This window comes from Panthera pardus, unplaced genomic scaffold (genome assembly GCF_024362965.1).
Source record: "Panthera pardus isolate Hobbes unplaced genomic scaffold, ASM2436296v1 HiC_scaffold_13, whole genome shotgun sequence".
NCBI lineage: Eukaryota > Metazoa > Chordata > Mammalia > Carnivora > Felidae > Panthera > Panthera pardus.
The window spans coordinates 184090846-184104834 of record NW_026526688.1 but is presented as its reverse complement, the minus strand read 5'-3'; the positions used below and the strand labels follow the sequence as shown (position 1 = coordinate 184104834).

The 13989-nt window shown below is 43.7% G+C and overlaps 1 protein-coding gene across 1 annotated transcript in view; it reads right to left on the bottom strand.

The window, feature by feature from the left end:
• Positions 1–13989, bottom strand: part of SEL1L3 (SEL1L family member 3) — a 104082-nt gene that overhangs the window by 16878 nt on the left and 73215 nt on the right. The window contains 5 exon segments of the mRNA XM_019453565.2: positions 275–359; positions 492–582; positions 7943–8026; positions 10305–10432; positions 13393–13569. Coding sequence (XP_019309110.2) covers positions 275–359; positions 492–582; positions 7943–8026; positions 10305–10432; positions 13393–13569 — 565 coding nt within the window.

Below are 13989 nucleotides of genomic sequence, written 5' to 3'. Positions count from 1 at the left end.
TGGCCCAGAGAATCTCTCCAAAACAACTTTCTCTTTGGGCCTCTCACCAACTCTGAAGAAATGGTAGGTTCAAGTATTCAGTGGACCACGGACAAGGAGAAGCGCATTGCTTGAGGCTGACAGCAGCCTCATGATCTTAACAGCAGAGATTTTTCGCACTCTTTTCTAATTGTTTAGAAATATCATACTTCACACAGAGCTGTTAGATGTTCCCTGTTACTAAAGACTAAAAGCTCCCAACGCTTCAACTTAGCACCCATTTTTCTATACATACCAAACGAAGGAGCACCGATTTGAAAAACAGAGAAATTATAGTATCTCCAAACACAATTCACGCTCAAATATCTCTTGGCCAGATCCTAAGGGGGTGAAAGGGGAGAAAAAGTGAATTCATTAATATTTCAGCCAAGTGACTGATTTTGCCTTCCTACAACCCAATTCATTATCCTTAACCTTAGAGCTTCCATTCTGAGAAGAATACATTTACTTACTGGCCTCTCCTCACAGATGTGTGCTAAATTTGTCTGTGACACTTCAATTCCAGTTTCTGCTGCTAAAACATAATACAGCAAAGCTTCGTGCCTAAAAATAGATGATTAATAATAAATTTCATATAGTGGCTCTTACTAATATTCACAGAGAGCTTTATATTCAAGCATAAGAGGGCACAAAATAAGCAGTTTTTTTAAAACCACAAAATCATGAGTTTGTTGTGTGTGTGTTTTTTAAATAAATACTGTTGTTAAAAATACTGCAGGCACTGATTTATTTTCTACCTTAAAGGCTGAACTCACAGATAAGGTTGGAGAGCTGGTTGATGCAACAGCTACCTCTACTGGCCGAATGGTATATGGCATGCTGGCTGCGTTGTCTCTTAGCCTTTGGTCCTTGAATCCGTCCATCCCCGCTTAGCAGAGGTAAGTGGTATGTAGAAAAAGCCCGGTTTTGTGAAAGGCTTCATGGGGCTTAGGATTCTGAGCAAGCTTAATTAAAGCTGAGCTTTTGTGATGCATGAGAGGTTTGGCCGAGGAGAGGCAGTTGACAAGGGGCTGGATACCAATGGCCAAAAACACAGAGGAACAAAAATAAATGCTTGATACTGCTAGTAACTGAATGATCGCAAGACCATGAGACATGACTGTTCACCTGTCGAAAGACTGGCACAAGATTCACAATACAGAGTAGCAGCATGGGTTTGGGGAAACGGACGGATTCCTACAGCCGCTGGTTGTGGGAGGGCTGGTTAACCCAATGGTTAAATGCGGGAAGTCTTAAGAATGCCCACACCATTCAGCCAAGAGTTTTCCCCTTGTAAAGCTTTATTCTAAAAAAACAGAAACACGTGTAAAGATTCTGTGACCACAGAGTTCATGGGAGACCTGTTTATATGAACAAAAAACACCGGAAGCAACTTAAGTATCTGAAAATCAGTGAGTAGTTAAATTACCCCACAGTGCAGCCACTTTCAGATGAGGCCGTTAAAAATGATGTTGTAGAAGAGGATTCAAAAACATGGAGAGATGTTTATGCAAAATTTTCCTTTCGGTTAAAAAAAAAAGAGGGTAGGATGAAAAACAGAGCAATTCCATTTTTGTAAAACAGAAATAAAACCAAATGTATCCATTCATATACACACACATGCAGATGCATGTATGGAGAGGAAACAAATAAAACTTAAAAATTATCTATCAAAATGCTAACACCACGGGGGTGCCTGTGGCTCAGTCGGTTAAGCATCCGACTTCCGCTCAGGTCATGATCTCACAGTTCCTGGGTTCGAGCCCCGCGTCGGGCTCTGTGCTGACAGCTCAGAGCCTGGAGCCTGTTTTGGATTCTGTGTCTCCTCTCTCTCTGTCCCTCCCCCACTAACGCTCTGTCTCTCAAAAATAAATAAAATGTGTAAAAAATTAAAAAAAAAAAAAGGCTAATAGCACTTATCCCTCGGTGGTGAGAACCAAATCATTTTATTTTCATCTTTTTACTTGTATGATTTCCTCCATTTTCCTTGTGTTTCCCAGTTAATGAGTAAAATTTTATTTTAGCCATATATAGTTGTTTCTAAAGCTTATTTTTCATTCTAAGCAGTTGACATTAAGAACTTTTTTTTTTTTTTTTAACTGCAACTCCACCTAGAAACTGGTTTATGGGAGGGTTGGGGAAACAAAGGAAGCAGATTCTGAAATTGTTTTTTCTACTCTGCTAAAGCAGCTTCTGGTGGTCCAACCCCTGGGGACAGGGAGAGGTGACTGGGGGTCAAATTAGGACAGTGAGACCTTCAATCAGACACAACGCAGGTCACGGGCCATATAGCTGCTGAGTGAGCTGATTCTTGGCTTCCCAGACATCCAAGGCAGCCGACCAATTAGCCATGACTCATGCTAAAGAGACACAAGGCTGGCTGAGCAGTGTCCCCTACGTCACAAGCCAGAAAACGAGCCCACAGCACAGAAGACGCCTAGGCATATTCTTACACAGCTTGCAAAAACCACATTTTGGGACAAGAATCTTCAGAACAGACAGATCCCAGATGGAGGGTCTGCAAAGGTGGCCCAGCAGAAAGTCCCCATCACTCTGCAACAGGGACCCATTCCCAAGGTCTTATAATCTCGCATTTCTTTGGAGATGCTTGAAGGCGAACCAGTGCCTGGTTTCCCCCTGGGGATGGATGAGGGAAAGAGAGGTGTAGACTTACTGGCCCAAGGTCAAATACTGGGCCGGATCCCTCTGCTGCCATAATGGATGGAATGTGGCTCACATTATTATTAAAATGCAATAAAAGGACGTTTTCTTTGACAGCACTTTGGGCAGACTGTTAGAATTTGCGGGGGAGGCAGGAGGTTGATGCTTCCTGTAAGAACTGAGTCACTATGACAAACTTCAGAAAGTCAATATCTTGTCTCAAAAGCTACCTTGGTGGTGGGGAGGGGAGGAAGGGACGAGTTTTACAGGAAGACTTCCACTGTCCAATTAAATGTGTAAGCCAAGAGGAAATTTCACAGAATTCTCAAGCGTTTCCTTTGAGGAAGCACTGAAATCCATCAAAAAGAGAGGTCTAAAAAGCATTGATGTCTGTAGAAATGCCGACTGGAAATCCAGCCCCGTGTTCTATCCTGCAGAAGCGATCATCGAAGGCTGGTGCTCTCCTATATCACCGCCATCCATAGGCGAAGCTTAGCACACTCAAGGCCAGACTTGCTCGGCTCATTAAGACTTCTGAGAAACGACACCTTTGCAGAAATCCTACCCACCTTACCTCCCAGTGCTTTGTTCTTACTTAATTGTGTTCCGACACAAACTGCCCGGAGGTATTAACTACAGATATTTCTATAATTATAATCATGGGACAAACATGTCGGCAGCACCTGCTATGGGCAGGACGCCCAAAGGCAAGCCATAGAACCGTACTGCCCTTCCAAGACTTTCTTCAAGGTTTAGGAAGCTAACCAGAGCCTCAAGCTTTATTTCCAATGCACCAAAGTGAAAATGTCCCCCAGACAGTCATTCTGACAAGGACTGGGGGTAGGGGGGTGGATGCGGAGAGGAGGGGATTTACGGTAAAGAACGAGTTTAGGGGCACATTTGCTATCCCCCCACTTCTGCCTCGGCATACACATTTACAGAACTTTTGTAATGATACATATTAATAATCAATCCTTTAGCTGCTTGCTGTGAACTGTGAATCTGAGTACCTCTGAGCAGCTTCTCAAACAATTATGTTATTTTCTTTGTGCTTTCCTCTGCCGATGCCTGAAGCAGCTTATACTGGACGGATGGAAAAAAAAATCCTGGGATCTTAGTGGAATTCAGGACCCCTGGTCTATTGCAGAAAGGTGAATCTCTTTCAGCTGGAACTTGGCATGCCCCAAGCCCCCCACCCTCTGGCTAACCTCCAGGGTTAAATATTTAGGACATATTTAAGACAAAGGACAATAAAACACCTAGCTCACAGATAAAACACACATAGGGGGAAGGCGGAGAGAAATGAAACATGACAGCCAGCCTCTCCTTAGCTGACTTCTGGTGTCCGAGGACAGCCTCAGGCATGACAACTTTATCTTCCGTATTATGCCTATACAGCAAAAAGCCCTCTTCTCAATCATGCTCCTCTTTTAAACTATCCCATATAAATCCTGGAACAACACAGAAAAACACAAGCTCATCAAACTGACACACGTAATTTGAAAATAACGTCCAGAATAAATTCACTCACAGAAAATGAAGGGGGATGGACTTGGGACATTGATGGATGATTTAGTTCTATTGCAGCCAAATAGACGGTTTCAAAAAAGCCACCCTGTGGTGTGGGAAGGCCAACAGTCATAGATTTCCTGTTTAACCCCAGGGCAAGTTTTGGGGCTTGGAGAGTGGGGGGAGATACAAGCACTTTGCCTCAACCATACTTTGACAACGATTTTCCCATTGTAATGGATACTAGATGTCCCTTCCTGCTGATAGAAAAAAAAAAAAAAAGGCTTTAAATCCAGATTGAAACTTATCTTTAATAACGCTTAGCATCAGCATCAAGATTGGTAAGGATCTGAAGCAGCAAAAATATACACATGGTTGGCAGGAGAGCAAAATGGTAAAAATCCTTTGGGAAAACCGTTGGCATCATCTGACAAAGTTGAACACGTGCCTGCCCTATGACTCCACTCCTAAATTTATATTGCAGAGCAACTTTTCTGATGCATGCCACAATATACATAAAAAATGTTCATGGCCACATTGTTCTTAAAAACAACAAAAAAGGGAAATGCCAGTGTGTGTTAATATAAGAAATGGGGAGCGCCTGGGTGGCTCAGTTGGTTAAGTGTCTGACTCTTCATTTTGGCTCAGGTCACGATCTCACGATTTGTGAGTTCGAGCCCCGCATTGGGCTCTGTGCTGGAGCGTTCTGGGCTCAGAGCCTGGAGCCTGCTTCCGATGCTGTGTCTCCCTCTCTCTCTGCCCCTCTCCCACTTGCACTCTGTCTCTGTCTCTCGAAAACAAATAAATGTTTAAAAAAAAAAACACAGAAAACAAAAAACAATAAGGCTCAGGATGATGGCTACTTCTGGGTATAGGGATGGGGGTCGATTTAATCTGAGAGGGAAATGCAGGCTTCAACAGTTCTTTTTTTTTTTATGTTTATTTATTTTTTAGACAGAGAGACAGAGCACGAGCAGGGGAGGAACAGAGAGAGAGGGAGACACAAAATCGGAACCAGGCTCCAGGCTCTGAGCTCTCAGCACAGGGCCTGACGTGGGGCTCGAACTCAGGAACTGCGAGACCAAAGTCGGAGGCTTAACCAACTGAGCCACCCAGGCGCCCCAGAGCTGTTCATTCTCTTATGTAGGGTTATAGGTGTTCATTTTATCATTACGCTTGAGAACTTACGTATATATCACATATTACTTCATACGCATCAACCATCATATGACAGAAGAAGAGAAGAACAACTGAATTGGCTTGTGCCCCATGTCCAGCTCAAATGCTCAGCTCCTTTCACCTGGATTCTGAACTAACATGCCCCTTCTGACTCTCCCTTCTCTCTACCATCAAACACAGTTGTTTGGTTAAACAGCTCAGAACCCAGCTCTGTCATCTCAGTACCCTCTCCCAAAACTATCAGTAACTCCCCACTCCTCACAAATAAAGTAAAAAGTGTATGACCTGCCATTTAAAGTTCCCTAGAGCAGCATTTCTTTGGTCTTATTCTATATCACTCCCTTTTACAAATCTCACCTGAAGGCAAACTGGAGGCTTAAAAATTTCTAGATTCATCCAGAATTTTCCTATCTCTTTGCTTTTGTTCCTGCTATTCCCTTCACCAGAAACGCTGTTCCCTGCATGGCTAAGCGGAAATTCCACCCACCCCTCAAGGCCATATCCTCTGCTACCTCTGTCGTGAAGGCTGACCTAAGTCCCACAAACTGGACAGCATTTTTCCTCCTCAGAATCTTTCATGCTCTTGATATGCTGCTCATGGGTCTTGAGTTATGGTTGTGCTACTTGCCTTCGTTCATACATTCATTTGTTCTTGAGCACTTCCCAGGTACCACTCGGTGCTGGGCACTGGGGTACAAGACACAGGGCAATCAACAAGGGCCATCATGATCCTAACGGGAGTACGGAGTTAGGTAGGACTTCTGGGCAGAGGAAACAGCATGTTCAAAGATCCAGAGGTCAAACAGAGTACGGGCCATGTGAGTTCAGCATGAGAAGAGGTGAGGCCGCAAACTTCCCCAAGCCCTGCTGGTGGCATCCCCTGAAGCATAGGACTAGATGAGGCACCCTGCATTTAAGTCTACTCCATAAAGTCTGCTGAACTGGACCCAAACTCACAAACAGTGGAGAATACACTTAACTTCCCCCTCCCCTCTACCAAAAGAAAAAAAAAAAATCAATCTCATGCTGTGGCTGAATATTGCACGAAGGACAACAGGTCACGAAAATTAATTCATCTTGACCTTCACAGCAAATTTTAAAATGTGCTACCTGAAACGCTTGGTGATGTTAAATTCAAAAGCAGGCAAGTAATGTCAGCTATTAATAGGCACTCTCTTTATGGGAAAAACAGTGTCAAACATCTTGGTGTGTGTGTGTGTGTGTGTGTGTGTGTGTGTGTGTGTGGCGGTGTGGGGGAGTTTACAGATGTGCTGTCTCTGGGGGAAAATCCCTCCCATACACACTTCGGTATCTGAATGCTCTTTTTCCCCTCAGAAGCTTGTGGGGGTGGGAAGTTTGGAGGGTGAGAAGTAGAGAATAAATTAAAGTCAAATTTGGGAGTTTTATGAACTGAAGCTTACTTGGGAGACAAGATGAAACACCAGAAAAATTGTAAGGTGTATCAATTGCAAAATAACAATTTCATTAAATTTTTTTTCTGATTGTGTACAGTGAGGTTATAGATAATACGCTTTCACGGGATGATAATGATAAGCATTTCTTTTGGTGCTGTTTTCATTGGATTCATTTGCCCTGCCTTCTTTAAGATTCTCATTTACCGAACGCTATCTGCTGATTATGTGGGCACCCATGGACCAAAGGAGAAAATCGCGTTCTTTTGGACTCATATTTTAATTTTTAATTAAGGTTCAGATCAGAGTGTGATCTGTGACAGGTCTGGTCTAATATCTTTGAGGCTGTGGACTGATGGGATATGTGCTGGTTTGCATGCCCTTGTTAGTTATTACTGAAATACCCAGATCATTCAGGCAAAAAACCAGCCAAGAAAATATGGCCCAATGGAAAAGCAAGACAGAACGGGAGGACTGGCGGAAGAAAACAGAACGATGGATCAGGTGGGTTTGCAGTTTGGAAAGGTGTGCCCTTATTTGTAAAATCAAGGCACAGCAAACGGGGAGCATTTGCAAGTCTTTACGTGCAGTGTCTCATCCCATAGGGTCCAGGATGAGACTTGCTAACTTCATCAGAAGAAAGTCAAAATGGGGAGACTGTTTGGCTATGACATCAGAGGTCTGGTGAGTGAGTTCCAGCAAATCCAGGCTCTCGGCCGTGGAAGATGTGGTAAAATATCAGTGGAAGGATGTAGCTTGAGCCCTAAACACACTGCTCTCTCTTCTTCCCGTGAGCTTTCTGTGACCTGCCAGGGAGAGGCAGAGGTTCAGCTAGGACCCCCTGTGCTGTCTCCACTCTGAAACCAAGAGGAACAAGCTTGAAGGGAAGAGATGTCAATACATTCATGTGTCTCTCAACTTGATGAATGTGGACGCTTCCCCTGGAGAACTAATTTTTGTGTATAATTAAACATGGAAATGCTATGTTTTCCAATCAACAGCCAATCAGTCTGTGATACTCTGAATATCATTAGTGGGAGGCCGTGATTTCCCTGCAAATTGCATTTTCGGTTGTATTTTAAGACTCCATCTCCTAAGACTACACGGACAAATTGAAAGGTGAGAGCTGAGAAAGTTCATTCTAACAGAAGTCCCCAGCTTACCATGAACCCTCCAGGTAGGCATTGAGGCCTTTGCGAATGACGTGGCCCAAGTAGCCATTTTTCTCAGCTACGTGCTTTGCCCATCTGAAAGGAAAGGAACGAGAAAATACCCAAACTGTGGCAAATAAACAATTGCTTTTTCTTCATTTGATCTCAATAAATCCCACTTGGGGAATATTTTGCTTGCTAGAATTTTTATACAGCAACAAGTCAGAACGAAACACTATGCATTTTGAGAGCTTTGCATTCAGTGCCTTTTCTTATGAATGCTCAGGAGTTATCATGCATGGAAACAAAGACACGAAAGGTACCTAATGAAAAATAACCACCAGTATGAAAAAAGATAATCTTTGCCAAGAGTTCTAGTACTCTCTCCATTAAAACGTATATACTGATTCATTATAAGGTTCCTCATTTTTTTCTGTTCTCTAATTTCTCCTGGAGACTTTTATTAATAATGAACGGGCTTGTTGTAATCTTTAGATTTACAACCACTAAAAGAATATTATAAGGGTACATAGCTAACAAGCTAATGGAAGGGGGAAATAAAATAATGTTTAAAAAATACTTGGTTAATATAAAGGAAGGGTCAGAAAATGGGGCAGAAGCACAAAGAACAGATGGGACAAATAAGGAATAAACAGTAAAATGGTAGATTTGAAACCAAATGTATCAATATGTTGCATTAAATGTAAATGGTCTAAATACACCACTTAAAAACGAAACTTTTCAGACTGAATAAAGAGCACACAAAAACCCAATTATATGCTGCTTAGAAGAAACACATGTTGAAATTAAAAGACAGAGAGGATTGAAAGCAAAGGCTGGAAAAAGATATAACATGCAAACTCTAACAAAAAAAAGGCAGGTGTAGCAAAATATGCTGGTCATCAAACAAGTTTCAACAAATTCCGAGGGATTGAAATCATTCAGAATATATTCTTTGATTGTAGTGGGATTAAGCTAGAAATCAGTAACAAAAAGATAACAAGAAAATGTATGAAACATCTGAATGTTCACACCAAACATCCTGAATAACAATGATAAAGCTTCAAATCTGTCTAGGTCAAGTTTCATCACTGAGTTCAGGTCAGGTTGGATTTGCTCTCAAATGTCTGATGAAAAGCCAGACTATTGGTGTGAGCGTGGTCTAAAGCAGAGGTCTGCAAAGTTTGTTTTCTCTTTTTCTGTAAAAGGCAAGATAGTAAATATTTTTATGGTCTCTGTTCATATTCATTGTTGTGTGTGTGTGTGTTTGTTTTACAACGCTTTAAAACGTAAAATGTATTCTTAGCTCTTGGGGCCATACAAAACAGATGGTGGGACACATGGTATTTATGGGCCATAGTTTGCCAACCTCTGTAAAACATTTTCAGGTATGTGTGACCTCGAAAATGTGCCTCCTGTTCACCGTTCTTTAGGACATTACTGTACAACGTGCTCTACAAAAGTGTAGGAGTAGACCGAGAAAGAGGAAGAAATAGGGCCCAGCAAACAGAACCCAAAAGAGACGGAGAGGAAGGGAAAGGGAACCCTCACAACGATGACAAAGTTAATTTCAGGAGGGTAGCTATGTCCTGAAGACTCCGGGAGAGATGTCCCCGAGAAGATTAGGTTAATAGAATACCTGGTGGGTCTGGACATACGGAGGAGAGATTTGGACAACCCTGGGAGAATGTGGAGATTAACCACATGAAAAATGGTAAGTACACAGAAAGCTAAGCAACTAAAGAACAATTAAATATAATTACTACTCCACAGAAAACAAAAAGCTGTGTAAGAAAGAAAAGGTAGTCCCAGGACAATGCATGGCTCAGCCATGCACAGCATTCACATGGTCATAATAATGGACACCCTGATACTAATCTAACCAAAATAATGATATATTTATTGGGGAAATGGGACAGGGTGGGAAGTGTGGATGTGTGGGATAGCAGGTGGTAGCTGAATGAGAGAGAACTGTATCTTTATCTGCCACAGTGAGACGTCATTAGACAAAGCCTATGATGAAAATAACAAGAAACAGTGGTATAAACATGTCATTTAAAGATAGAGGCCAATCATAAAGAAATAATTCAAAGATTGAAAGCGACTTATTCTTAAGAGCAGGAAAGAGTCTAGGTGGGTGGGGTAGCAGATTTCCTGGTTTCCCTTGTCAAATTATTTTTTTTTAGCTTGATTTCTAATCTATGTTTGCCTTGTCAAATTATGGGGCTCTTTAAACTATGTGCATGTATACCTGATAACAAAAAAAATTAAATTAAAAATTGCAAAACAAAGAGAAGGAACCCCATGGTCAGGCATTGTGAATGAATAAAGTACATGGCTTTTCCTTCGCACACAACATCTGACAGATGCTTACACCACAGCCTTCTCGGGATCTCTAGGGAAGGTCTCCAGGTTGCCTGTGATATAATAGAGAGAACACCACAAGGTTCCTTCGATGTGTCCGCCTTGTGCAGCCTTATGGAAATATTCACCGGCTAACGTCTGTAGAGAGATAAGCAAAGTCATCTCATTGGTAAGGAGTCCTTCTAGTTGGGCCGGTTTCACCAGAGCCAATGTGGTGAGACAGACACTTAACGCCTGAGATTTTCACAGGCTCATAACTTCTGGTATCTTTAGGAAAACCAAGTCAAGCTTCAGGAAGACAGCCAACCACAGAAGCTGGCCTCTGGATGTGATTACTTTAACGGTAAGCGAGTGTTAAGTTTACCCAGTAAATAAACAAGACAGCACGTGGCTATGAATCATCTAACCCCCACAAGCTAAGTAGGAGAACATACCAGAAGTTACACCAGGTGAAAATCCAGGCATTTACTTTCCTGACCTTGCTTAATACCTTCCTTCAAACCCCTGTGCAGAAACTGCATTTCCAGTAGGAAGGTGAGAATTAGAATGTGACAATAAAAAATCCACATTTGCAGATACGTGGGCGGGTTACCAGACATTAGCAATGCAGAAGACAAACATTTACCAGGGTGTATGTTCCATTGGGTACTATTATTTTTCGGAGGTAGTTAGCTGTCGTTCTCAAGGCAGGGCTTTGGCATCAGACAGGCTTGGGTGTAAATCCCAGTTCTGTTCCTTAGTAGCTGTGTGACCTTGGGCATGTTAGTTAATCTCTCCAACTGAGAGTTTAACTCACTTTCTTCAACTGAAAAATGTGGCTTCTGATAGTACCTAGCAGGAAAAGCTATTTCAAGGATTTTTTTTAATTTAAATTTGTTTTAATGTTTATTTTCGAAAGAGCGAGAGAGACAGAGCGTGAGTGGGGGAGGAGCAGAGAGGGCGACAGAATCGGAAGCAGGCTCCGGGCTCTTAGCTGTCAGCACAGAGCCCGACACAGGACTCAAACCCACGAACTTTGAGATCATGACCTGAGCCAAAGTCAGATGCTTAACCGTGGGCCACCCTGCCGCCCCAAGGCTGTTTCAAGGATTAAATGAGATGTATTCTCAAGGCTTAGTACGATGCTTCACAAAAAATAATCTTCCGGTCCCCCATCCCCCAAATCTGCTGCTGCCTCAGTCCTGCCCATCCCACTAAATGCCGTCTCCACTCTACCTCAATAAATGCCAAACACTCTGAAGTCACCCTGACTCCTCTCCCCTTTCACACCTCACGTCCAAAACACTATCGACCCGGTCACCTTGACCTTCAATGTACATACGTAGTCGAGCCACATTTCCGACCCCTTCTGGGGTCACCCTTCCTTTCTCCCTCGGATTCAATACATTAACCCCCTGCTCCCCTCTTGTCTTCTTTAATTCTAGTCTCTGCTAGGATCCAGGGGCGGCTTCTAAAACAGCACATCACTGCCCTGTCCAAAGCTGCCCACAGGCTTCCTATCTTCCTTGGAGCAGTTGAGTCCTTACAATGACCTGTGCCCCTGCCTCCCCAACCTTATCTCCCACCTATGCCCCTCCCCTGCTTCCTGCTGCTGTGGCTCCAGCTTCCCGGTCATTCCTTGAGCATGCCAAGCTTGTTCTCCTCTAGGGCTTTTGCCCTGGCTGTTCCCTCATTCTAGAAGGTTCTCCCAGATACATGTAAGATCTTAGGAGTCTCTGTAATGTCACATTATCAGAGAGGCCTTCTCTGATTTCTTGCTTTATTGCCCCGTGACACATATCTCCACCTGCTCTCATGTTATATATTTCTTTGTTTATTGTCTTTCCTCCCCACTGGAATGTAAGCTTCCCAGGATCAGGGACTGTTTTTGTCTGCTGCTGTATCCCCAGGGCCTGGAAGAGTGCCTGGATGGGCATTCGATGGAATTTGCAGAATGTAATGGTGCAGAAATTATAATTACCATCATCAATATTAATAATGAGGGGCTTTCACTTTGTGCAGGGATCCAGGCCCTGCCTCCACTAAGTGTGTGACTCTGAGTAAGTGACATAACCTCTCAGAGCATTGAGTGTTCATTCTGTAAAATGGGTGTAACAGCAGCTCTTGCAGAGGACAGAATGACGCGGGATGCATGTCAAGTATCTCTGAGTCTCTGTCACAGAGAAAGTGCTTCACCAACGCTGGAGACTATCACTGTTGTTTTCACTATCATTTTTATTTTAAAAAAAAATTTTTTTTAATGTTTATTTATATTTGAAGGAGACAGAGAGAGACAGAGTGTGAGTGGGGGAGGGGCAGAGAGCGAGGGAGACACAGAATCGAAAGCAGGCTCCGGGCTCTGAGCTGTCAGCACAGAGCTCAATGCGGGGCTCGAACCCACGAACTGTGAGATCATGACCTGAGCCGAAGATGGACGCTCAACCAACTGAGCCACCCAGGCGCCCCTTCACTATCATTTTTAAAAAATGTTTATTTATTTATTTGGAGAAAAAGACAGTGAGAGCAGGGGAGAGGCAGAGAGAGAGGGAGAGAGAGAATCCCAAGCAGGCTCTGAGCTGCCGGCACAGAGCCTGACATGGGGCTCAATCTCACAGATTGTGAGATCATGACCTGAGCCAAAAACAAGAGGGCTGCTTAACCTACTGAGCCACTGAGGCACCCCTGTTTTTACTCTCATTAAATCTCGTCTCATTTCCGGTAACCCTCTCTGGACCCAGCTCTCTTTCCTTCTAGTAATATCAATCTCTGCACTGCCTCTGATGCATTCTCATCTTGTATCATCTCCCCCTCCCTCCCTAGTTCAGGCCCTCCTCCTCCAGGAAGCCTTCCTGACTGCTCTGGTCTTCACAGTTTCCCATTAAGAGCCGTTTGGGTCATAGCAATTAGCACACACTGGACACTTGGCTAGATGCCGTCCTTGGTGTTTGGCTATCTTATCTTCCTAACTGGACCCTTGAGTTTCTTGAGGACAGGGTCTGCGTCTTGGCTGGCATTCTGCGCCGCCCACGGGGCCTCATCCTGCACCGCCCACGGGGCACGTAAGACCTTCAAGGCTCCATGATCTGGCGGCCACCTGCCCAGCTGCTCTCAAGACTTACTTGATTCCTTTCAGGAATTCCTGGGAAGATGCCATCCAAATGCAGGACTCCAAGATTGTACGATGCATCCGGGTTCCCCATCTCTTCTGCTTTTAGCCAGTACTTGGCCGCTTTGGCATAATTTTTCTTGAATTTGTGGTAATACCATCCTAAGCCATTGACTGCCTGATGCAATCCCTGGGTTTTAGAACAACAAAAAAGAAATTACTTTTTTTTTTTTTTTTTTTAAGTGAAACCTAAAGAGAATCAATTGCTGCGAAAGCACTCTGCCTGAGTCTGAGCAAAACCTTTCCTATCTCTTTTTGGGGGCAGATGGCATTAAAGAAACGCTAAGAGTTAGAAAACACAAGCCTGCCTCAGAGCCTTCCCAGGTGGGTTTCTTCCGGCTGCTGCTGGGATTCTTGCCTCCTGGCTCCGCGGTCATGCTGACCCCCCCAAAGCCTCACTCAGCTCCTGGGGGCTCTTACGCAATGCCCTTGTCCCCAAAAGGCTGCTTATTGCCCTGCAATGTCAACAGTGACCTTGAAACTCACAAGCGCTCACCTGCGAGAGGAGGCCAGGCACTCCCCCAACCCCCGGCTGGGACAGTTTCTAGGT